At 39.7% G+C, this 25,829-nt stretch overlaps 1 protein-coding gene across 6 annotated transcripts in view; it reads right to left on the minus strand.

The window, feature by feature from the left end:
• SPIDR (scaffold protein involved in DNA repair) overlaps positions 1 to 10,942 on the minus strand; it is a 562,942-nt gene extending 552,000 nt beyond the window's left edge. For all 6 annotated transcript variants that reach the window (XM_028119024.2, XM_028119022.2, XM_028119020.2 and 3 more), the window contains exon 1: positions 10,806 to 10,942. In XM_028119024.2, coding sequence (XP_027974825.1) covers positions 10,806 to 10,838 — 33 coding nt within the window. In that variant the 5' untranslated portion in view covers positions 10,839 to 10,942. The remainder of the gene's footprint in view (positions 1 to 10,805) is intronic.
• Between the last annotated feature and the right edge of the window lie 14,887 nt (positions 10,943 to 25,829).

Genomic DNA, 25,829 nt, shown 5'->3' on the forward strand with positions numbered 1-25,829 from the left:
ACAATTTAAATAATCTTAAAACCTAAAAAAAATTATAGAGACTTCACAAGCTACAATAATTAAGAAAGTATGGCACTGGCATAAGGACAGCACACATCACTGGAAGAGAATTCATAATCAAGAAATAAACTTGGGGTGCCTGGGTGGCTCAGTTGGTTGAGCGACTGCCTTCGGCTCAGGTCATGATCCTGGAGTCCCGGGATCGAGTCCCGTATCGGGCTCCCTGCTCAGCAGGGAGTCTGCTTCTCCCTCTGACCTTCCTCCCTCTCATGCTCTCTCTCTACCATTCTCTCTCTCTCTCTCAATAAATAAATAAAAATCTTAAAAAAAAAAACTTTAAAAAAAAAAAAGAAATAAACTCGGCTCAGGTCATGATCCTGGAGTCCCGGGATCGAGTCCTGCATCGGGCTCCCTGCTCAGCAGGGAGCCTGCTTCTCCCTCTAACCCTCCCCCCACTCATGTACTCTCTCTCTCTCTCTCTCTCTCATTCTCGCTCTCTCAAATAAATAAATCTTTTTAAAAAAAAGAAATAAACTCTTACATTTATGGTCAATTGAATTTCAAAAAAAAACAATAAAATATTGTGGAAGAAGAATAATCTTTTCAACAAATAGTGCTGGGACAACTGGATATCCACATGCATAAAAATGAAGCTGGACACCTTATACCACACACAAAAATTAACTCTAAGTGAACCAGTTTTAAGTGAAAAAGCTAAAACTATAAAACTCTAAGAAAAAAACTCTTAGAAATAAATCTTCATGGAGCACCTGGGTGTTTCAGTCCAGTTTAAGCTCCTGCCTTCAGCTCAGGTCATGATCCTGGAGTCCCAGGATGGAGCCCCACATCAGGCTCCTTGCTCAGCTGGGAGTCTGCTTCTCCCTCTCCCTCTGCTCCTCCCCCACTCATGCTTGCTCGATCTCTCTCAATCGCTCACTCTCAAATAAATAAAATATTTTTAAAAAGGCGGGGGGGCCACATCTGGGTGGTTCAGTCAGTTAAGCGTCTGCCTTTGGCTCAGGCCATGATCCCAGGGTCCTGGGATCGAGCCCCACACTGGGCTCCGTGCTCAGGGGGCGGGAGGGGAGTTCTCCTTCTCCCTCTGCCCCTCCACCTCTCACTGCTTGTGCTCTCTCTCTCCCTAATAAATAAATAAAATCTTTAAGAAAATAAAAGAAAAAAAAGAAATCATGATTTTGGGTTAGGCAATAATTTCTTAGGATACCAAAAGTATAAGCAATGAAAGTAAAAACAGATTGGACTTCAAAATTTTAAAATACTTGTGCTGCAAATGACACCATCAAGAAAATGGAAAGATAGCCCACAGAATGGGAGAAAATATTTGCAAATCATGTATCTGATATACGAGTGGTATAAGAACTTATAAAGAACACTTTATAAAAGAAGATAAATAACCCAACTAAAGCATGGGCAAATAATTAAATAGGTATTTCTTCAAAGAAAACATAAAAATGGCGAATAAGTACTTGAAAAGACATTTAACATCATTAGTCATTAGGAAAATGTAAACCAAAACCAAAACAATGAGATAACACTTTCTACCCATTAAGATGGCTAAAATCAAACGATAGGCAATGACAAGTGTTGACAAGGACGTGGAGAAATTAGAATCCTCATTCCTTTCTGATGAGACTATAAAATGATGCAACCTCTTTGGAACAAAATTTGGCAGTTCCTTAAAATTTAATCACAGAATTACCATACGACCCAGCAATTCTATCGGTACGTTTATAGCCAAGAGAAATGAAAACTTAGGTCAACCCAAAAACTGGTACAGAGAGGCTCATAGTATTACTCCTAACAACCAAACGTAGAAATAATCCAAATGTTTATCCATTGATGAATGGATTTTTTAAATGTACTATATCCATGCAATGGAAAATTATTCAACCATAAAGAGGAATAAAGCAACAATAATGGGTGCACTTGAAAACATTAGGCTAAGTGAAAGAAGCCAGTATAAAAGACCAGATATTATTCCATTTATACGAAATGTCCAGAATAGGTAAATCCATACAGAGAGAAAGTAGCTTTGTGGATGCCATGGAGTTTTTTTTTAGGGTGATGAAAATGTTCTGTAATTAGAAATATTTGCCCAACTCTGTGAATACACTAAAAACCAATGAACTGTATACTTTAAAAGGACAAATTTATTATCTCTGAATCACTCACACATTGCCACTGTCACTGTAATATTGTACAGCCACTGTGAGAAACAGTTTGTTAGTTTATTATAAAACTAAACATCCAGGGGTACCCGGCTGGTTCAGTCCATAGGGCATGCAATTCTTGATCTCGGGTTGCAAGCTTGAGCCCCACACTGGGTGTAAAGATTACTTAAAAATGCAATCTTAAGGGACGCCTGGGTGGCTCAGTTGGTTAAGCATCTGCCTTCGGCTCAGGTCATGATCTCAAGGTCCTGGGATGGAGTCCCACATTGGGCTCCTTAATCAGCAGGGAGCCTGCTTCTCCATCTGCCTGCTGCTCCCCCTGCTTGCGCTCACTTGCGCGCTCTCTCTCTCTCTCTGACAAATAAAATCTTTAAAAAATACATAACCTTAATAAAATAAAACTAAACATCCAATTACCATATGACCCAGCAATTAACTTGGGCATTTATCTTAGAAAAAAGAAAACCTATGTTCAAACAAAAATCTGTACACAAGTGTTCACAGCAATTTAGTCAAAAGAGCCAACAGTGGCAACAGCCCAGATGTCCTTCAACGAGTAAAATGTTGAGCCAAACTGTAGTACATTCATTCCATGGAATACTACTCAGCAATAAAAATGAACAAACCAACTTGGATTAATCTCCAGAGTATTATGCTGAGTGAAAAAAAAATGACCCCAAAAGATTATAAACCATACAATTCCATCTCTATAACATTTTTGAAATGACGCAATGTTTAAAATGCTAGGGGTCAGTGGTGGGAGTTACTGAAAGGGAGTGGGTATGTTTGATTATTAAAGGGATTCCTGTGCTAATGGAACTGTTCAGTATCTCTAGTGGTGGTGGATACATGACCCTATACATGTGTAAAAATGCACAGAACTAAACACACAAAGTCTAGAGAAATCTGTACAAGATAATTGGATTGTATTAATGTCAATATATCTGTGGTGATGCTGTACTACAGTTTTGCAAAATGTTACTATTGGAGCAAACTGGGTGAAGGATACAGGAGATCTCTATTATTCTTTACAACCGTATGTAATTCTATAGTTATCTCAATTTTAAAAAAGTAATTGCCTCTCAGGGACAGAATTAGGTACAGGAAAGAAAAGGACAGGGATTGCTGGTTTTCATGAGAAACTTTTTTGTACAATTTTATCTTATTTGCAAGCATATATTATTCATTAAAAAGAAAGAACACCTTCTCCCTTAAATGAGGCATATATGTGAAGTACTTGACAAAAAAACATTACCTCTCTTTCCCTTCCATTTTAAGGATAATGTCAATACTAAGTAGTCTAATTCTGAATAGAGCCACCAGTAAGTCATCCGATGAGATTATCACGGGCTAAAATTGGAACCTTAAGGTATTCCTACCAAGATAACTATGAGAGAATCCCTCACCATCACTGAACAATTTTAAAACTAAGCCCTCTTCCTAGTCCTTCCTCAGCAAGCAGAAAGAAATAATTCCAGGGAAATCTAGAGGCAAAGTAATAGAGGATGTATGATAGGTTTGTCCTCATATAAAAATCCTTTCATTATCATGGTGTTTTATTATTATTAACTGCTTTCATTACCGCTAACACTGAGTGCTTATGTGTTCAGCATATCATTTCATGCATTCTCACCATTTAATCCTCATACTAATGGTAAAAGATATAGGTATTATTTCCACTTTGTAGACAAAAAAACTACAACTTAGAAATGTTAGGTATATTGCCCTAGTCAGAGCTAGTAAGCAACATCAATATTTTCCCCCATGTACATCTAATTACAGAAATAGGGATTCTAGCCACTGACTCTGCATTATCTCATCTTAACAAAAGTGCCTAACAATAACTATAATGTGCACCTTCCATACAAAGAAGGTACCACTGGCTGAGTTTCTGACTGAGTATTTGGGAATTCTCTGAGTTATCTGGGAATTCACTGGGACATTTTTAAGTCTCAAGCCCATTCATTTTATCAGTCACTAGCTTGCTCCCAATCATGATGTCTCCCTTACCACTCTGCACTCTACGGCCAACAACTCCAGTATTGCCTTTCAAGCATGAAGACTCCTTCCCTTCTACCAATTCACTTTACCAATCACCAATCCACAGGGCTACTGTAAAAAGACCCCAAATGAGAACTTCCTTCCTATTTTCTTATTACATGTCCTTGGGCAATGCTGGTAAACACTCTTAATCATTCCCTAGCTCTCTACTCACACACACATACACACAATCACATACATACACCAATTCCATACCCACACTTACCTTTACCTCTCCATGTCACTGTCAGAGCTCAAGTCATCACATCTTCCCCCCCAAGGTTAAAATCTGAGTTCTTCTTCCCTATGGTCTCAGAGTAAAAATGTTCCTAGTCTTCAAAACTAAGCCCTTTCTGTAACAGAATCCAATCTTTGTAGTAAAGGGTCCTTATTTTCTCCACTAGCTCCATCTTTCCTGCTTCAAAGAAGGAAAATATGTCCCTTTCTTGAGAAACACTTTTCACTTGAAATGTAGCCCTGTGTACTCTTCAATTCAAACAGACATATACATTGTATTTAATTAATACCTACCATCATACCCTTGTCATTATGCAAGAAGCACCAGAAATAAAGTAAGTTTTTTAATGAGAACCCAAAAGATTAAGGAAGGAGGGTGTCACCAGGAAGATATAATTTCCCTTTTCTCCCTTTTAGGATCTTGCCAAGATAGTTTTACCTTCGGTGGGAAAAGAGTGGAGAGAACAGGGAGAGCTATAATTCAGTCTGAGGAGGTAAAAGGAACTGTGAGTAAAGGGGAAGACCAGGAAATCTCAAAAGGTAAGCAACTGGGAGAGAAAGGGAGTATTTATGGTCATTCCTGGCTTTTAGCAAGGAAAGGGAACACAAAGCATAAAGGAAAAAGAACTTGAAGGGGCAGTGAGGGGCCTAAGGCAGGAGGGAAGAAAGAACTAAAATACTCCTAGCCTTTGAGCAATTGCCTGCCCCAATCTATCCCCTGGGCTGAAGTTTCACGTATCTATACATCCTAACTCAGGTAAGAAGCAACTAATTCTCCTCAACCTTTCTGTTTTTCAGAGGTTCAACTTCTGGATCACCACTGATTCTCCCCTCTTCATCTTTCAATTTCAGTGCCTATCTCCTCTTCCATTTATAATTTATCAACTCAGTCCTCTCCCAACACCATTCCCAATTCTACTACTTTAGTCCATGACCATATCAACTGTCATCGTTTAAGAGTCCAGAAAGATTTCTGTGGCTTGTCCAAAATCACAAAATTAGTTATTTGCAGAGCTGAGGCTGGTACCCAAGTCTTCTAAGTTATTTCCCTATGTTTCTTCAGAGCTAGAATACTTGCAAATCTTCTGAACTAGTACCCCTTCCATTCATTCATCAGATATTTATTAGGTACTTAATATGTACAAGGGGTTATGGCAGGTGCTCTGGGGGACATGGGGTGAAGACATAATCTTAAGATGTCTACATTATTAAGATGGGTACAAGTAAACCTAATACAAGACATGAAGCTATAAGAATGATATGTACAAAGTTTCACAGGAATACAGAATAAAGTCCATTTACAACTGGGATGATCAGAAAGAAGGCGGGATTTGAGGTGGACCTTGACAGATGATCAAGGTTCCAATAAGCAGAAATGGAAGATATGGCATTACTCCAAACCAAGAACATGAGTAAATACCAAGAAGAAAGTACAGTGAAAACAGTCATTTACTTTACCTAAAGGATAAATAATGAACGAAGTTATGGAATAAGGTATGGCCACTTTGTAGAAGCTGTGAATAACAGGATGAGAGCCTGAACAAAAGCAAGGTCTGGAAGTGACTACCTGCATACAAATCCTGGCTTCTTCACTTAATCGTTTTGTGACCTTGGGCAAAGTACTTAAACTCTCTGCTATACCTCAGTTTCCTTGTCCGAAAAATGAGACTAATAGAACCTGTTTAATAGGACTGTTGAAGTAAATAAGTTAATACATATCATGTATTAAGTCCAAAATAAATGATTATGTTGTCAATAAGAAGTAAAATGATGCTTAAGCAGAGGAATAACAATATAATTAAAGTGGTGTCTCTAAGGGAAAGTCATCTCAGAAGATGGAACAGGAACATGCTACATGGCTGGTACTACAAAACCACTCCAAGCAGGAAGTACTTTGGACCTGACCTAGGGTGATAGAAAATGGGGGAAAAAAAAAAACCTGAGGATCTGTACTGTGGGAATCTGGCCAAGCTCCTGGAGTATATGTGGAGCAAACTAGTTTTGGTCCAACAAACACTAAAATTACTTGGCCCCTAGACTCCTACTATAAAATAAGAATAATAGTCAGAATTTGCTAAGAAAAAAATTTTCATAAGGACTAAATACTTTGACAAAAGGATACTGAACCTGACAGCAATGAGAAAAATGTATAGTGCTAACTACTGGTGAACCAGACAGGGATAAAACAGGTATGTGTTTCTCCTCGTGGAATTTGGAGCATGTTCCCGGTGGAGTTCAGATGGTATTCTTTGACAAGACAGTGAACTCTTCATGATTCTAGCAGAGTCTTTACCCCTTTGCTTCAAACCTCTTATATTTCAGAGATACATGTTATTATAACATCTTTATAATAACTAGAATAATTTTAAATAGGAAGTATGTGACTGAAAATTGTGCCTTGTTATCTGTTACCATATTATAATTTAACCAAGAAAGGTGAGAAGAGTGAAAGCATATGTATTAAAGTAAGGGAAATGTACAATTCACCTTGTAACCATTGATAACACCTTATATAATTTTCCCAGACTGGTTTATCATGTGACAATAAAGAAAACTTTTCTAGGGAAAAAAAAAAAAAAAACCTGGGGAAAAACTATTGGGGTAGGTAGCCTCCAAGATGGTTCCCTATCATTCCTACCTTTTAGCATTCACATCCTCTCTAGTCCCCTCTCACACTGTACCAGGTTGATCTGTGATGAAGAGAACAGGAAGGAAGAGGTGATATGTCACTTCTGACACTGTTATAAAAGACACCAGGGCCTCTTTCTTAGTCCATCCCTCTCTTTCTCTTCAGAAAGCCAGTTGCCATGTTGTGAGAGCTGCCCTATGGAAGTGGCAAGTAACTGACCCTTGCCAACAAACACATGGGTAAATTTAGAAGTGGATCCTACAGCCTCAGTGACCCTTTTTTTTTAAAGATTTTATTTATTTATTTGAGAGAGAGAATGAGAGATAGAGAAAACGAGAGGGAAGAGGGTCAGAGGGAGAAGCAGACTCCCTGCTGAGCAGGGAGCCCAACGTGGGACTCGATCCCGGGACTCCAAGATCATGACCTGAGCCGAAGGCAGTGGCTTAACCAACTGAGCCACCTCAGTGACCCTTTATTTGAATGCCACTTGTAGGAGACCCTGAGCTGGAACCAGCCAGTTGACCCATTCCCAGATTTCTGACCTTCAGAAACTATATGAAAAAATAAGCATTTGTTTTAAGCTGCTTCAGTTTCGAGATAATTCATTAAACAGCAATAGATCACTAGTACAATTATTGAAAAGAAAAACTGATAAGTTCCTGAGAGTCTCAAGTCAAAAACTAAGATTTCTTTTTTTTTTTTTAAAGATTTTATTTATTTATTTGACAGAGAGAGAGACAGCGAGAGCAGGAACACAAGCAGGGGAGAGGGTCAGAGGGAGAAGAAGGCCTCCCGCCGAGCAGGGAGTCTGATGTGGGACTCAATTCCAGGACCCTGGGATCATGACCTGAGCCAAAGGCAGACGCTTAACAACTGAGCCACCCAGGCGCCCAAAAACTAAGATTTCTAAGACGTAATGTGAATGCCTGACACTAAATTTTTCGTTGCCAAGGCATCCATTTCAGAAGACATCATCTTGAATAAACATAGCACCAGTTACATGACAATTACTAGCAAATCAGCATGATAAGGAATTAAGCCGTCCCTCCCTCCTCATAAAGGTCCCGCTTTCAAAACACCCTCGATAACCTACAGTTAAACCTACATAACTGACCATTTGAGTGACGCTGCTTCTTCCTTCTGGTGCCCTAATTCCCACTCTTAGGCTTTAAATTAGCCAATAAAGGGGCGCCTGGGTGGCTCAGTTGGTAAAGCGACTGCCTTCAGCTCAGGTCATGATCCTGGAGTCCCGGGATAGAGTCCCGCATTGGGCTCCCTGCTCAGCGGGGAGTTTGCTTCTCCCTCTCCTGCTCCCCCCCCCCCTTGTGTGCTCTCTCTCTCTCTCTATTCTCTCTCTCAAATAAAATCTTTAAAAAAATAATAAATAAATAAATTAGCCAATAAAGAATTAATCTCCAAAACCCTAGATATCCCACCCTCAGACCCTAATAAAAGCAGACCCCAAGATCTCTTGCTCTCCTTCTCCCCCAGCCTCCCTCAACCTCACAGTGTGGCCCTTGGGTGTGCAATATACCCTCTAGGATCTGTGAGTAGTAAATCTCATTCCTCAAAGTTCCCTGGTGGATTTTGCTGCAGTGCATCCTGCAATCACGATAACCACAAGGTCTGCTCAGCCACAAGAATGGCTCTGGTTGGGAGAAATGGCTTGCTACAAGTAATCTGGGGGCCCAGGCAAGTGCCTCAGGCATTCCTAGCCAAGCATCACCATGAATAGGATGAGACCAACACAACACAAAAGAAACTATTAGGGCTTAGTGGACTAAGGATGTGAAATTGATGACTTCATGATACACTGAGTTTAAACTGAGCTCAAGGAAAAGTCAGCTATATAGAGTGACAGCTAACATCAACCTATGAGATTGCAGAGAAAAAATTTGTAAAAAAAAAAAAAAAAAAGCACCAGATCAAAAACTAGAACATGGCAGGAAAAGAGTAAAGAGAAGTAAATAAGGGGTGCCTGGGTGGTGACTCAGTCAGTTAAGCATCCAACTCTTGATTTTGGCTCAGGTCATGATCTCAGGGTTGTGAGATTGAGCCCAGAGTCCAGCTCTGCACTCAGCGGGGAGTCTACTTGAGATTCTCTCCCTCTCCTCCCGTCCCTTCCCCCACCTCATGCGCTCACACTCTCCTCTCTATATAAAAATAAATCTTTAAAGAGAAGCAAATGAGCAGATGCAAGACAGGAAGAGAATCAGGATAGCAAGAGTCAGGAATACTTGCCCCCCCCAAAAAGAATTAAATAAAAGTAAGTGATGTGTCAAATGCTACAGTGACCATGAGTTAACAATTTCATGTAATTCCTTGATTTTTTTTTCACATTTGAATATTTCTGGAATCAGAATGTGTCTTACAATCAATAGGTATGTTTGACATAGGTTTCTTTTACTCCCTGTAATCAGTTACAAAATTCAGTGTCTGACAAGTGAGGATATTCCAGAAGCAAAGAAACATAATAAGCAAGTGGAACCTGTATATGTGGACTATTTTTTCAAGAAGGTGTTTTTGTTTTTGTTTTGTTTTTTGTTTTTGGGGGGGTTGTAAAAGGAAGAGGAGTCAAAAAGGAGGCACTCAGAGACATCTGGGCGGCTTAGTCCAGTTAAGCCCAACTCTTGATTTCACTCAGGTCATGAGATCAAGGCGCCCCACCCCCCCGCCGTGGGCTCTGCGCTGAGCATGAAGCCCCCTTAAGATTCTCTCTCTCCCTTTCCCTCTGCTCCTCCCCCTCTGCTGGAGCGCTCTCTCTTGGGGGAAAAAAAGAAAGTACTGTGTTTGCTTTTTAAAATTTTGTTTTAATATGATGAGACAAGCATATTTGTAAGCAAGGAACTCAGAAACAGCTTAAAAAGGTAATGGACACGTGAGTACCAAGAAAACACAATTCACGGAAGAAAAGGATGTACTCACAAATACAGGTACAATCATCTAAATATAATTAATGCAATATTTCCTTTACACGTACTCCGTGTTCAGACACTGTGGTATAAGTTGGTATACACAGTTTGGCAGCGGTTAGCTTTAGACTCCTCTCCCACTGACGCAGGAATAGAAGATTCAGAAACAGTTTAGAATAGAAAGGAAAAGTGTGGCAACGGAGATATCTGGGGAAAAAATGGCACATCCATTCCAATATCCACCGCTGTCTTCGTGTGTACCGTACAGTCAAAAAGAGACAATGCCAAACACTAGAGAGGATAAATATATCTCACACGCTAGTTCCAGATTCAACTCCTGTTGCTCACTTCTATCACCTCTCCGGCTGCGCCCTCTCGCCTTTCCCAGAGTAGTGGCTCTCCCCTCCGCGCCTCCAGTGGTTTTTCTCCCGGCCCTCCCATCCCACGGGAAAGGCTCGACACCGACGGCCCGCGGAGGGCTCAATACGCACACCTGTACAAAAGGCCGACCTCAGAAGAGGCAAACCGCGACGCGGGTTCTAGCCATGCTCACCCACGGAACCTGCCGCAGCCTAGCCTAAGATCACCGTCTACACAGCGCCCACCTCTCACCCCTACCAGCCTGAGGCCAGCCACGCGGTCCTTGAGCCCCGTTTGCCCGGCCCATGGGGAATAAAGGGGAGTGGGGACACAATGGCGCGCGGGGGTGGGGGGGCGCTCCAGGGCGACCAGCAGAGACAGCGCAGAGACCGCGCGCTTGGCCGGACGCGGGTACCCAGCCCAGAACTTACTTACCTTCCGGCCACTAGAGCTACCTCTGCGGGGCATCTCCAGGCACACCGCCTCCGCCCACGCGCTCAGGTCCCCCAAACGCACGCCTCCAGTTCAAGGCGCCTGAAGGCTGCGCGCCTCCGAACGCTCAGGGCGCGCCATATTGCGCGCTGCAATTGGCGGGTGCTCGGGCAGCGGGCGGGGCTTCTCCGGGCGCCCTGCCCTCTCGGCCCTTTGCGCCACGCGTGCGTTGCGATTGGAGGACGCTCGGGTGTAGGGCGGGGCTTCTCAACCACTCGGCTGCACAGACTTAATATGGCTGGGTTGTGCCCGGAGTCGTCCGTATTCACTACCTCTGTGAGTACGCTGCTCAGGGCACTTACCGCTGAGGCTTGGGATTCTGTGGAGTGACCTCTGGGAGGGCTGCATTGCTGCCCATGGAGTTCCTAGTTGGGCAGCTGCTGGGCGGGTTCTTGGGGGGGAGATTAGACTCCAAGTGTTTTTCAAATAAAGTTCTTAGGTGGTCTGTTTTGTCAAGCAACAACTGACCTTAAATAAAAACTCGAGGGGCCCCTGGGTGGGTCTAGAGTTATCACTTGGACCAGTGGTGAGCTGACACCCAGAACTGATTATGAGCAGAACCAAAGGAAGCCTCTGGGGGCCCAAGACCTATTAAACCCTTTAAAAAGGGGAGGATTTTGGCAGCAAACTGTCAGATTTTTCAGACCTGTCCCCTCTTTGTCTGACCACTTCATTTTTTTAAGATTTTATTTATTTATTTGACACACAGAGAGATAGAGAACACAGGGAGAGCGGCAGGCAGAGGGAGAGGGAGAAGCAGTCTCCCTGCTGAGCAGGGAGCCTGATGTGGGACTCATCCCAGGACCCCGGAATCATGACCTGATAGGAAGGCAGACGCTTAACCAACTGAGCCACCCAGAAGTCCCTATGTCTGACCACTTCAAAAAGGCAACTGCCGCCCAAGGCTCAGCGGGATTGATCTCCACACAGAACCAAGATCCTTCACTGCTTGAACATAATAAGCAGTAAGTGCTGAGAGCTGACCACACCAGACAGAGGCCCTATCTCAACTACAGTGCCCACAGACTAACTTAGCGTTTGGTTCATTAACTTCCTACACCTTTCCATTACCTTGTTTGTTGTGTGGTTTGTCTTATGCCCTGCTCTGTGTGCTGTGTAAGAAGCCAAGTATAATCAATCACATGGTGAAATATCATTGAGTTTGGAATCCTGAACGTGCTTTATAATTGTGATTTAACTTTGCTTTATCATTGAATAAAGCTGTGAAAAGACAGCTCGTGTGTGTGCCTTCATAACATGCTCATGACAGTGGCTGTCAGTTAAGCCTCCAACTCTTGATCTCAGCTCAGGTCTTGATCTCAGGGTGGTGAGTTCAAACCCCAAGGCTCCCAGTGTGGAGCCTACTTAAAACAAAAAACAAACAAAAAAACTTTGAAGTAGGCTACAGATTCGACAAGCAATACTTAAGGAATGGTCCTAACTGCTGAAACCAAAAGAAAGGAGTGTTCTTTCCCCATCTATTAAAGTGGGGGTAGGTTAGGTATCCAGAGCAGAAATTCTCAAATTTAGGAAACATTAAAATCCCCAAGAGGATTTGCAATAACAGGGATGACTAATTTCGGATTCTGTAGGTCTAAGGTGGTGCCAGAGAACTTGTATTTCTGACAAGTTCCCAAAAGTTATTTGATGGGGAGAACAAATGTAAAAGACATAGAAAAAAAAATTAAACTGCCTTCCAACGTACAGCCATTGACAAGTACTTGAGACAGACAGGAGTATAGCTGCCTCGATGTTAATACTTTGCTAGATAGAGGCAAAAGGCAATCTTAGCTTAACATTAGCCTGACCTTCAGGATCCTAAGGCCATACCACCCTGAACACACCCGATCTCGTCTGATCTCGGAAGCTAAGCAGGGTCGGGCCTAGTTAGTACTTGGATGGGAGTCTCCTTTAACCTAAAAATTCCTTTGGAAACTTCCTTTATCTCGATCCACCCCCCAAGGTATATGTTAGCAATCATCCTCCAAGCATATCGCCCACGACACACATCTAAAGGGTCTCATGACTAAGGTTTTACTGGATAGTATAGTAAATGACCTTTTCCTAACAACAGCTAGCCTCTCTAGGTCCTGGAAACCTTGCTTCCAAATTCCTGAGAGACTTACACTATCCCTAACTCTCTCCCAACTTGAAAGTATATAATCAGCCATACCTCACAACCCCAGCGCAGCTCTTTCTGCCCACATGTCCTGTTCCTATGCTTTAATAAAACTATCTTTTTGCACCAAAGACATATCAAGAATTCTTTCTTGACCGTTTGCTCCCAAACCCCAACATTTTCACATCAATATTGTTGATGCTGGTCCTGTAACTCACTTTGGGAAGTAGAGGCAACCACCATTTCTTAGATCCCACAAGTGTCTCAGCACTTTGAGAAGTAAATATAAAGCAAAACACAAGAGGAAGAGGAGCTGAGACTGAGTAGAAACTGAATTAGATCACGAAGTCTAACTAGGTAGGAATATTCTGTAATAAAAGCATCTGTTGTAGAAAAAACTAAAATGATGATTTAAGCAAGTTGAGAAAGTGTCAGCCTGGGGAAGAGAAAAGAATTCTCCATTGTACCCTCAAAAGTATAGTGGAAGTGGAGTTTGGTCTTCTTCAATTTATCCATTTTCCCTATACATTTGCCATTGTTGCCTCAATTAGGCCTTATAACACAGTTTGACCATCTTATTGCATCTCTGCTTTGACTCTCAATTTTATATCGACAATCAGACCTCTCCATGCTGCTTGGCTATAGCCCCTTAACACTACCTGCCTGTCATTGCCACCTGAATGTCTGAGAAACGTTTCAACCTAAATTTTTCTTCTCCCCAAAAATGATAATTCTCCATCTCAGTAGTGGCACTGACATCCACCCAGTAGCTCATGCTTAAACCTGGGATTTTCATGAACATTTTTGTCTCTCTTATCAAAATCCAGCCTGTCCCACCTCCCATTTGTAAATTTCTCACCTATCCACTCGTTCTCCACTGCCACTACCATATTCCAGGCCATTAATTTCTTTTGCCCAAACTACTCAGTAGCTTCTAACCAGTATCCACTAATACAGTCTTGCCCCCATCTACCATATACATAGAATCCATTCTCCATATACACATTCCAGTGATGTCTATGCTGTCCATATTAGTCTTCCTTTCAGTTGCCAAATGTACCCTGGGGCCTCTGGGTCTATGGATTTGCTACTCCATTTGCCTGAAAGGCTCTGGCCTTCTTCTGCCATGTCACTTCATACACAGCTATTGAAAATTATTGACCCTGGGAGATAGGTACATAGAGGTTTAATATATTATTACCTCTACTTTTCAAACATTTGAAATAATTTTTAAAATTTTAAGTTGAGGGGTGCCTGGGTGGCTCAGTAGTTGAGCATCTGCCTTAAGCTCAGGTCATGATCCCAGGGTCCTAGGATCGAGCCCCGCGTCAGACTCCCTGCTCAGCAGGAAGCCTGTTTCTCCCTTTCCCACTCCCCCCGCTTGTGTTCCTGCCCTCGCTATCTCTCTCTCTGTCAAATAAATAAGTGAAATCTTTAAAAAAAATTTTTAAGTTGAGATTTTTAAAAACTAAAAACAAACAAAAACAAAAAGAAACAAACAAAAAAACCAGAACTCGATCTTAGTTTCTTTGAACTCTCGAAGCTGAGCTTCCCTGTTCATTTTTATGGACCCTACGCTTCTTTGAAGGTGTTATAATAATCATAATCTAAACAATTATAATTATCATCTGGTTCCACCTCCACACTGTAAAGTAGTACCATTTCTGTCTTCTTGACCTTTATATCCCCAGCACTTAGCACAATGTCTTCCATATACAAAGCACTCAAATATTTGCTTGAATGAATGAATAAACTAATAATTATTAAATAATTATTTCTAATAATTTGTTTGAGGTCTCACAGCTACAAAGTGTTTAGGATTAGAACTCATGTATGACACCAAGGTCCATGTTTTCTCCATTCTACCATTCATAAAATAGTATAATTATGAGGAATTTTCAGTTGAACAGAGAGGCTCAGCAAAAGTGAATTATCCATAAGAAAGATAAGCCTGTACTGGAATGCATTTTTGAATATCTGTCTTGTCAACAAATATTTGATGCCAAAACATAAAAACAAGTGCAAAAACTTTTCTTTTAACTCTTTTATCATCAAACTTTTTGGCCTAGTTCTTGTTTTGCAGATATCTGGGGTTTTTTGTGTGTGGTTTTCACTCTGCTTACAAGGATCCTAAGGATTCCATAAAAGGGCCATTGGAGTCTGTGATGGGGGCAACAATCACAACAGATCTCTATTATACCACCAGGGCAGCTCTTCTTCCCTCTGTCTTAAAAATAGGGTGAGACTTCATATAAAGAAAAATATACATAAAGGAGAAATGTTTGAAATCTACTAGTCTATATCATTTTCTAGCCTAGTAGTTAAGAATGCAGTGGACTGCAACTGAAGCCAAGATTTGCATGTGAAAAATGAAACTATAAAGGTATCAGAATAAATAATAATCAAAATTCATTTATAATCTTTGGGGGGTGTTTCTAACTATGACTCAAAATTCACTATTCATGATAGAGAAGATTGATATACTCCTCATGATACAAAAGATTGATAAATTCAACTGTGTAAAAGCCTTAATTTATGCATGGCAAAAACTACAACAAATAAAGTAAAAGACAAATGACCCAATAGGAAAAATACTTGACACTCCTCTCATGTAAAAAACTACTCCCCTAAAGTATAAATTGCTCTTGAAATCAGGAAAAGAATGACCAACAACCCAATAGAACATGGGCAAAGACATGAAGCGTTCACAGAAAAAGGGACACAAATACCCTTTATATATATGAAAAATATGGCACCTCGTGAGAAATACAAATTAAAACTGCACACTGAAGCTATTGGTTAAAATCTAAATATTTGATAAAACACATTAGGGTAAAGGCATAATACTCATAACTGCTAATGGAAGTACAAAATCATAACACCCCTATCAAGGGGAATTTGGTCATATTTTTCAAAATTACAAGTGCATTTATGCTTTAAACTAGTAATCTCTTTCTAGGAATTATTTCTACAGATATACATGCACACATACGAAATGATATGTATATAAGGATATTTATTGCAGTATTATTTGCAATAGTAAAAGACTAGAAATAACCAAAGTACTCATTTACATAAAGGAGACTATCAAATAACCCATGGTACACCTTCACAATGATCCCTAGGATATATTTTAAAAAGCAAAGGGCAGAATAGAGTTCATAGCATGTTGCCTTTCTAAGGGTATGAAATCAGGGAAAGACTTATTATTTGTATTTGCTTGTGTCTGCATGAAGATACACTAGACATACAGAAGAAAAAAACCTTATTTTATTTTTTCATTTCCTTATTATATTTTTTTCATCTAACATCTTTCCTTTTTAAAAAAATATTTTTACTGGGACGCCTGGGTGGCTCAGTCATTGAGCGTCTGCCTTCGGCTCAGGTCAGGATCCCAGGGTCCTGGGATCAAGCCCCGCATGGGGATCTCTGCTCAGCAGGAAGCCTGCTTCTCCCTCTCCCACTCCCCCTGCTTGTGTTCCCTCTCTCACTGTCTCTCTCTCTGTGTCAAAATAACTAAATAAAATCTTTTAAAAATATTTTTATTTAAATTCAATTAACCAACATATAGTACATCATTAGTTTTTGATGTAGTGTTCGGTGATTCATTAGTTGCATATAACACCCCATGCTCATCAGATCACGTGCCCTCCTTAATGCCCATCATGCAGTTACCCCATTCACCCATCTCCCTCCCTTCCTCAGCCCTCAGTTTGTTTCCCAGAGTCAAGAGTCTCTCATGGTTTGTCTCCCTCTCTTGATTTCTTCCCATTCAGTTTTCCCTCCCTTCCCCTATGGCCCTCTGTGCTATTTCTTATATTTCACATATGAGTGAAATAGTATGACAATTATTTTTCTTGATTGATTGATTGATTGATTTCACTTAGCATAATACCCTCCAGTTCCATCCATGGGGATGCACATGGTAGGTATTATCCTTTCTGATGGCTGAGTAATATTCCATTGTGTATATGAACCACATCTTCTTTATCCATTCATCTGTTGAAGGACACCTCGTATGGCTATTGTGGACATTGCTGCTATGAACATTGGGGTGCATTCTTTTCATTACATCTGTATTTTTGGGGTAAATACCCAGTAGTGCAATTGCTGGGTCGTAGGGCTATTTTTAACTTCTTGAGGAACCTCCATACTGGAAAAAACCTTATTGTATATGGAGTTTTATTCTGTATGGAAGAGAGGAACCAGGTGATTGGCATGAAAGAAATAAGACTTCTACATCTCTACCTTTTAATACTGTTTTGATTTTTTAACTGAACATATACTTATTCAAAAAATAGATTGAAAAATTAAAAATGTATACTATGTTCTGGAGTGATGATGGTTGCATAACTGTAAATATAGTGAAAACCACTGAATGGTATACTTTAAAGGTTGAATTTTAGGGTATTTGCATTATATCTCAATAAAACAGTTATTTAAAAAATTGGTCAGGGACTAAGCATCAGCATCATCTGGGGAATTGTTAGAAATGCAAATTCTTGGGCCCCATCCTAGACTGACTAAATCAGAAATTTTACGGGTGGCGGCTGGCTATCTGTTCTGTCATGCCCTCCAAGTGATTCTGAAACATGCTCCACTTTAAGAACCACTTGACTAGATGCAGTTGCTAGGGGTTAACAGGTTCTTGCACAGTAGTAATCTGAAAGCAACTCACTAGGTTATGCATGTACTCAGGGTAGGAAAAGAAGTCCTCCTCAATCTTCTTTTTTAATCATAAAAAACAATAATGTCAATAATCATAATAATATCTAATGTATGTGTGCAGGCACTGTATTAATCCCTTTACATGAAAATTAGTGTCTAACCTCCTACATTAGGACATAACCAGGTACATAGTAAGTTCTCAAAAGCTGTTAGCTATTACTATTATCTACCTAAGATTTCTTTATTATTATTTTGTAGTTTATTATTTACTTCAGATCATCTATTTTAGCATCTCTTTTTGCAGTTTTATTGAGACATAAGTGACATACAGAACTGTATAAGCTTAAGGTGTACAGCATACTAATTTGACTTATATTCTAAAATGATTACCACAGTAAGTTTAGTTAATATCAATCATCTCATAAAGATATGAAAGAAAAAAAGAAAAAGAAAAAATTGTTTTTTTATTCCTTGTGGTGAGAACTCTTAGGATCTACCATCTTAAAAACTTTCAAGGGAGGGGGCCTAGGTGGTTTAGTCAGTTGAGCATTGGACTCTTGATTTTGGCTGGGGTTGTGATCTTTAGGTACTGTGATCCAGCCCCCCATTAGGCTATGTGCTTGGCTCCAAGTCTGCTTCTCCCTTTCCCCCTGAACCTCCACCACTCATGTGGATGCACACAATCTCTCTTTCAACTAAATAAATAAAATTTTAAAAAAAAAACAAAAAAACTTTCAAGGGGTGTGTGGGTGGCTCAGTCAGTTAAGCGTCTGACTCTTGCTTTTGCCTCAGGTCATGATCTCGTGGGTTGTGGGATCAAGCCCCACATCAGGTTTAGGGCTCAGTGGGGAGTCTGCTTGATGACTCTCTCCCTCTGTCCCTCCCCCTCCCTCCCTCTCTCTCTCTCATAAATAGATAAATCTTTAAAAAAGAAACCTCTCAAATTACACATCTTTAGTATTTGCTTATCTCATAACTGGAATTTATATCTTTTTTTTTCAGTCCTCAAGAGTATTTTTTTCATTTAAATTCAATTAATTAACATATAATATATTATTGGTTTCAGAGGTAGAGGTCAGTGATTAATCAGTCTTATATAATACCCAGTGCTCCTTACATCACATGCCCTCCTTAATGGCTATCACCAAGTTACCCAATCCCCACACCCCTCTCCCCTGCAGCAACCCTCAGTTTATTTCCTGTGATTAAGAGTCTTTTACGGTTTGTCTCCCTCTCTGGTTTCATCCTGTATTATTTTTTCCTCTCTTCCCCTTTGACCCTGTGTTTTGTTTCCTAAATTCCACATATGAGTGAGATCATATGAGAATTGTCTTTCTTTGATTGACTTATTTGACTCAGCATAATACCCTCTAGTTCCGTCCATGTCATTGCAAATGACAAGATTTCTTTTTTTTTTTTGATGGTGGAATAATATTCCATTATATATTTATATATATGCCGCATCTTCTGTATCCATTAATCTGTTGATGTACATCTGGGCTCTTTCCATAGTTTAACTATTGTGGCCATTGCTGCTATAAACATTGGGGTGCAGGTGCCCCTTCAGATCCCTACCTTTGTGTCTTTGGGGTAAATACCTAGTAGTGCAATTGCTGGGTCATAGGGTAACTTTTTTCAACTTTTTGAGGAACCTCTATACTGTTTTCTTTTTTCTTTCTTTCTTTTTTTTAAGTGGCTGTACCAGATTGCATTCCTACCAACAGTGTAAAAGGGTTCCCCTTTCTCCCCATCCCTTCCAACATCTGCCATTTGTGACTTGTTAATTTTAGCCATTCTGACTGGTGTAAGGTGGTATCTCATTGTGGTTTTGATTGTATTTCCCTGACGCCGAGTGGTGTTGAGCATTTTTTCATATGTCTGTTGGCCATCTGTATGTCTTCTTTGGAGAAATGTATGTTCATGTCTTCTGCCCATTTCTTGATTGGATTAATTGTTCTTTGAGCATTGAGGTTGATAAGTTATTTATAGATTTTGGAAAATAGCCCTTTATCTGAAATGTCATTCGCAAATATCTTCTCCCATTCTGTCAGTTGTCTTTTGGTTTTGTCGACTGTTTCTTTGCTGTGCAAAAGCTTTTTATCTTGATGAAGTCCCAATAGTTCCTTTCTGCCTTTGTTTCCCTAGGCTTCAATGACATGTCTAGCAAGTGTGGCCGAAGAGATAGCTGCCTGTGTGCTCCTCTAGGATTCTGATGGATTCCTGTCTCACATTTAGGTCTTTCATCCATTTCAAATTCATTTGTGTACGATGTAAGAAAGTGGTCCAGTTTCATTCTTCTGCATGTGGCTGTTCAATTTTCCCAGCACCATTTATTGAAGAGACTGTCTTTTTTCCGTTGGATATTCTTTCCTGCTTTGTCAAAGATTAGTTGACTATAGAGTTGAGGGTCCATTTCTGGGCTCTCTATTCTGTTCCACTGATCTATGTGTCTGTTTTTGTGCCAGTACTTTGCTGTCTTGATGATTATAGTTTTGTAATAGAGCTTGAAGTCCAGAATCGTGATGCCACCAGCTTTGGTTTTCTTTTTCAACATTGCTTTGGCTATTTGGGGTCTTTTGTGGCTTCATACAAATTTTGGGATTATTTGTTCTAGCTCTGTGAAAAAAGCTGATGGTATTATGAAAGGGATTGCATTGAATGTATAGATTGCTCTAGGTAGCATAGACATTTTAACATTATTTCTTCTTCCAATCCATGAACATGGAATGTTTTTCCATTTCTTTGTGTCGTCCCCAATTACTTTCATGAGTGTTCTACACTTTTCTGAGTACACATCCTTTGCTTCTTTCCTTAGATTTATTCCTAGGTATCTTATGGTTTGGGGGATGATTCTAAATGGGATCAATTCCTTAATTTCTCTTTCTTCTGTCTCATTGTTAGTGTATAGAAAAGCAACTGATTGCTGTGCACTGATTTTATATCCTGCCATGTTGCTGAATTCCTATATGAACTGTAGCAATTTTGGGGTGGAGTTTTTTGGGTTTTCCACATAAAGTATCATGTCATCTGCAAAGAGTGAGGGTTTAACTTCTTTGCTGATTCAGATGCCTTTTATTTCTTTTGCTGTCTGATTGCTGAGGCTAGGACTTCTAGTACTATGTTGGACAACACTGGTGAGAGTGGACATCCCTGCCGTGTTTCTGACCTTAAAGGAAATGCTCTCAGTTTTTCCCCATTGAGAATGGTATTCACTGTGGGCTTTTCCTAGATGGTTTTTATGATATTGAGGTATGTTCCCTCTATCCCTATATTCTGAAGAGTTTTAATCAAGAAAGGATGCTATATTTGTCAAATGCTTTTTTCTGCATCTATTGAGAGGATCGTTATGGTTCTTGTCCTTTCTTTTATTGATGTAGTGAGGATGTTGAAACACCCTTGCAACCCAGAAATAAATCCCACTTGGTCATGATGAAAAATCCTTTTAATGTCCTGTTGGATCCTATTAGCTAGTATCTTGGTGAGAATTTTTGCATCCATGTTCATCAGGGATATTGGTCTGTAATTCTCCTTTTTGGTGGTAATTCTCATCTTTGTCTGGTTTTCGGATCAAGGTAATGCTGGCCTCATAGAAAGAGTTTGGAAATTTTCCTTCCATTTCTATTTTTTTGAAACAGCTTCAGAAGAATAGGTATTAATTCTATTTTAAGTGTTTGGAAGAATTCCCCTGGGAAGCCATCCGGCCCTGGGCTCTTGTTTGTTGGGAGATTTTTCATTACTGCTTCAATTTCCTTCCTGGGTATGGGTCTGTTCAGGTTTTCTAATTCTTCCTGTTTCACTTTTGTAGTTTATACATATCTAGGAGTGCATCCATTTCTTCCAGATTGCCTAATTCGTTGGCATATAGTTGCTCATAATATGTTCTTATAATTGTATTTCTTTGGTGTTAGTTGAGATCTCTCCTCTTTCATTCATGATTTTATGTATGTGGGTTCTTTCTCTTTTCTTTTTGATAAGTCTGGCCAGGGGTTTATCAATCTTATTAATTCTTTCAAAGAACTAGCTCCTAGTTTCATTGATCTGTTCTACTGTTCTTTTGGTTTCTATTTCATTGACTTCTGCTCTAATCTTAATTATTTCTCTTTTCCTGCTGGGTTTAGGCTTTATTTGCTGTTCTTTCTCCAGCTCCTTTAGGTGTAAGGTTTGGTTGTGTATTTGAGACCTCTCTTGTTTCTTGAGAAAGGCTTGTATAGCTATATACTTCACTCTAGGACCACCTTTGCTGCATCCCAAAGGTTTTGAACGGTTGTGTTTTCATTTTCATGAATTTTTTAATTTCTTTAATTTCCTGGTTGACCTATTCATTCTTTAGTAGGATGCTCTTTAGCCTCTGTATATTTGAGTTCTTTCTAAATTTCCTCTTGTGATTGAGTTCCAGTTTGAAAACATTGTGGTCTGAAAATATGTAGGGAATAATCTTAATCTTTTGGTACTGGTTGAGATCTGATTTGTGACCCAGTATGTGATCTATTCTGGAGAATGTTCCATGTGCCCTTGAGAAGAATATGTATTCTGTTGCCTTAGGATAGAATGTCCTGAATATATCTGTGAAGTCCATCTGGTCCAGTGTGTCATTCAAAGCCCTTGTTTCCTTGTTGATCTTCTGCTTAAAAGATCTGTCCATTGTAGCGAGTAGGGTGTTAAAATCCCCTAGTATTATTGTATTATTATTGAGGTGTTTCTTTTTGATTTTGTTATTAATAGGCTTATATAATTGGCTGCTCCCTTGTTAGGGGCATAAATATTTACAATTTTTAGATCTTCTTGGTTAGACCCTTTATTATGATATAGTGTCCTTCCTCATTTCTTATTACAGTCTTTGTTTGAAAATCTAATGTGTCTGATAAAGGATTGCAATCCAGCTTTCTTTTGATGTCCATTAGCATGATAAATGGCTTTCCATCCCCTCTCTTTAAGTCTGGAGGTGTCTTTGGGTCTAAAATGAGTCTCTTGCTGACAGCATATCGATGTATCTTGTTTTTTTTTTTGAAATCTGATACCTTGTATGTTTTGATTGGGGCATTTAGCCCATTTACATTCAGAGTAACTATTAAAAGGTATGAATTTAGTGCCCCCTATTACCTGTAAAGTGACAGTTACTTTATATTGTCTCCATTCCTTTCTGGTTTATGTTACTTTAGGATTGCTTAGAGGATCCCTTTTAATATTTCTTGTAGGGTTGGTTTGGTGATCACAAATTCTTTAAGTTTGTTTGTCCTGGAAGGTTTTTGTCTTTCTTTCTATTTTGAATGACATCCTAGCTGGATAAAGTATTCTTGACTGCATATTTTCCTCATTTAGCACCCTGAATATATCATTCCTGTCCTTTCTGCTTGCCCGGTATCTGTGGATAGGTCTGATGCCAATCTAATGTTTCTACCCTTGTAGGTTACCGACCTCTTGTCCTGAGCTGCTTTCAGGGTTTTCTCTTTGTCTCTGAAATTTTTAAGTTTACTGTTACATGTTGGGTTGTTGACCTATTTTTACTGATATTGAGGGGGGTTCTCTGTGCCTCCTGGATTTTGATGCCTGTTTCCTTCCCAAAATTAGGGAAGTTCTCTGCTATAATTTGCTCCAATACACCTTCTGCCCCTCTCTTTTTCCCCTTCTTCTGGGATCCCAATTATTCTAATATTGTTTCACTTTATGGTATGACTTATCTCTCGAATTCTCCCCTCATGGTCCAGTAGTTGTTTATCTCTCTTTTTCTCAGCTTCCTTATTCTCCATCATTTGGTCTTCTATATCACTAATTCCCTTTTCTGCCTAATTTATCCTATCAGTTAGAGCCTCCAATTTTTTTATTGCATCTCACTAATAGCCTTTTTGATTTCAACTTGTTGGATTTTAGTTCTTTTATTTCTCCAGAGAGGGATTCTCTAGTGTCTTCTATGCTTTTTTCAAGCCCGGCTAGTATCTTTATAATTGTTATTCTGAACTCTAGTTCCGACATCTTACTTATGTCCATACTGACTAGGTCCCTGGCAATCAGTACTGCCTATTGTTCTCTATTTTTTTAAAGATTTTATTTATTTATTTGAGAGAGAGAGAATGAGAGATAGAGAGCACGAGAGGGAAGAGCGTCAGAGGGTTAGAGGGAGAAGCAGACTCCCTGCTGAGCAGGGAGCCTGATGCAGGACTTGATCCCAGGACTCCAGGATCATGACCTGAGCTGAAGGCAGTCACTTAACCAACTGAGCCACCCAGGCGCCCTATTGTTCTCTTTTTTGAGGTGAGTTTTTCTGACTTGTCATTCTGTCCAGAGAAGAATAGATGAAGGAAAGAACAAAATACTAAAATGGCAACTATGACCACAGGGAAATGTACACTAAACAAATCAGACAAGACCTGAAACTGCAGAAAAGAAAAAGAGAGAGAGAGAGAGAATATAATCAGACAAGTGAGCAGAATAGAGCAATACACTGGATTCTGTGTGTATTTTGGTCTGTTGTTTTAGAAAACTAGATCGAAAATTGTAAAGAAAGAAAAACATATATATATAAAAATAAAGTTAAATACAATGAAAGGATAGAATATAAGTGTAAAAATGGAAATTAAAAGACAAGAAATAACAAAAGGGGGGAAAAAATGAACAACAAAAAAGGAAGGGATATAAACAGACAGGTGAACAGAATAGAGCAATACACTATCTCCTGAGTGTATTTTGGTCTTTTTGTTAGAGGAAACTGCATCTCAAAATTGTAAAGAAAGAAAAACTTATATATACAAAAATAAAATTAAATACCTTGAAAGCATAGAATGTAACTGTAATGATATTTACATTTGGGGTATTTACCACAAAGACACAGATGTAGTAAAAAGAAGGGGCACATGCACCTCAATGTTCACAGCAGCAATGTCCACCATAGCCAAACTGTGGAATAAGCTGAAGTGTCCTTCAACAGATGAATGGGTAAAGAAGATGTGGTTTATATATACAATGGAATATTAACCATCAGAAAGGATGAATACCTCCCATTTGCATCAACATGGATGGAACTGGAGGGTATTATGCTAAGTGAAATAAGTCAATCAAAGAAAGACAATTATATGGTTTCACTCATATGTGGAATATAAGGAATAGTGCAGAGGACCATGGGGGAGGGGAGGGAAAACTGAATGGGAAGAAATCAGAGAAGGAGACAAACCATGAGAGACTTTGGACTCCAAGAAACAAACATGGTACAGAAGGGAGGGAGGTGGGGAATGGGCTAACCAGGTAATGGGTATTAAGGAGGGCACATGACGTGATGAGCATTGGATGTTATATGCAACTAATGAATCATTGAACATTATATCATAAACTAATGATGTACTATACCTTGGCTAATTGAATTTAAATTAGAGAAAAAAACAACCAAAAAAAGGGAAGAAGACAAAGAAAAAAAAGAAAAGAACAACAAAAAAATTGAATATAATCAGACAGGTGAATAAAACAGAGCCATACACTAGATTTTGGGTGTATTTTGGTCTGTTACAAGAAACTGCATTCCAAAATTGTGAAGAAAGAAAAACTTACATATATACAAAAATGAGATTAAATACAATAAAGGGATAGAGTGTAAACATAAAAATGAAAATTAAAAAAGATTTTTAAAAAGGAGTTGATAAAGTAAGAAATTGGTTGAAAAGTAAAGAAAAAGTTAAAAAAAATAAAGTTGAAAAACTAAAGAATAATGGGGAAAAAGCCATGAATTCTATGTGCTGTATTCCCCTAGCACTGGAGTCTTGTAGTTCTCACTGATGGGTAAACTTGCTCTTGGCTGGATGTTCTTGCTGATATTCTGGGGGAGGGGCCTGTTGTGTTGATTTTCAAGTGTTTTTGCCCCAGGCATAATTGTGCTGCCCTTGCCAGGGGGCCATGCTAAGTAATCTGCTCCAGTTTGCTCTACGTGATTTTTGTTCCCTGAAGGCTTTCCACAGAACTGTAGAGGATGAGAATGAAAATGGTGGCCTCCTAATCTCCCACCCTGGAGTGGAAAGCTTAGAGGCCCCACTCCTCAGTGAACCCTCAGAGAAAAGCAGTCAATCACTCCTGTTTCCTTGGTCCCTGGCCACACTCTGTGCTCACCTGGCCTGTGACCGAGCATTTCTATCTCAGGCAGGGAGGAAGGGGGGGTCTTGCCTGTTCTGCTGCTTTTTGGGCCCTTGCTCAGAGAGCAG

Source organism: Eumetopias jubatus, unplaced genomic scaffold (assembly GCF_037043125.1).
Source record: "Eumetopias jubatus isolate StellerSeaLion01/CBP00866 unplaced genomic scaffold, mEumJub1_p1.0 scaffold_4, whole genome shotgun sequence".
Taxonomy (NCBI): Eukaryota; Metazoa; Chordata; class Mammalia; order Carnivora; family Otariidae; genus Eumetopias; species Eumetopias jubatus.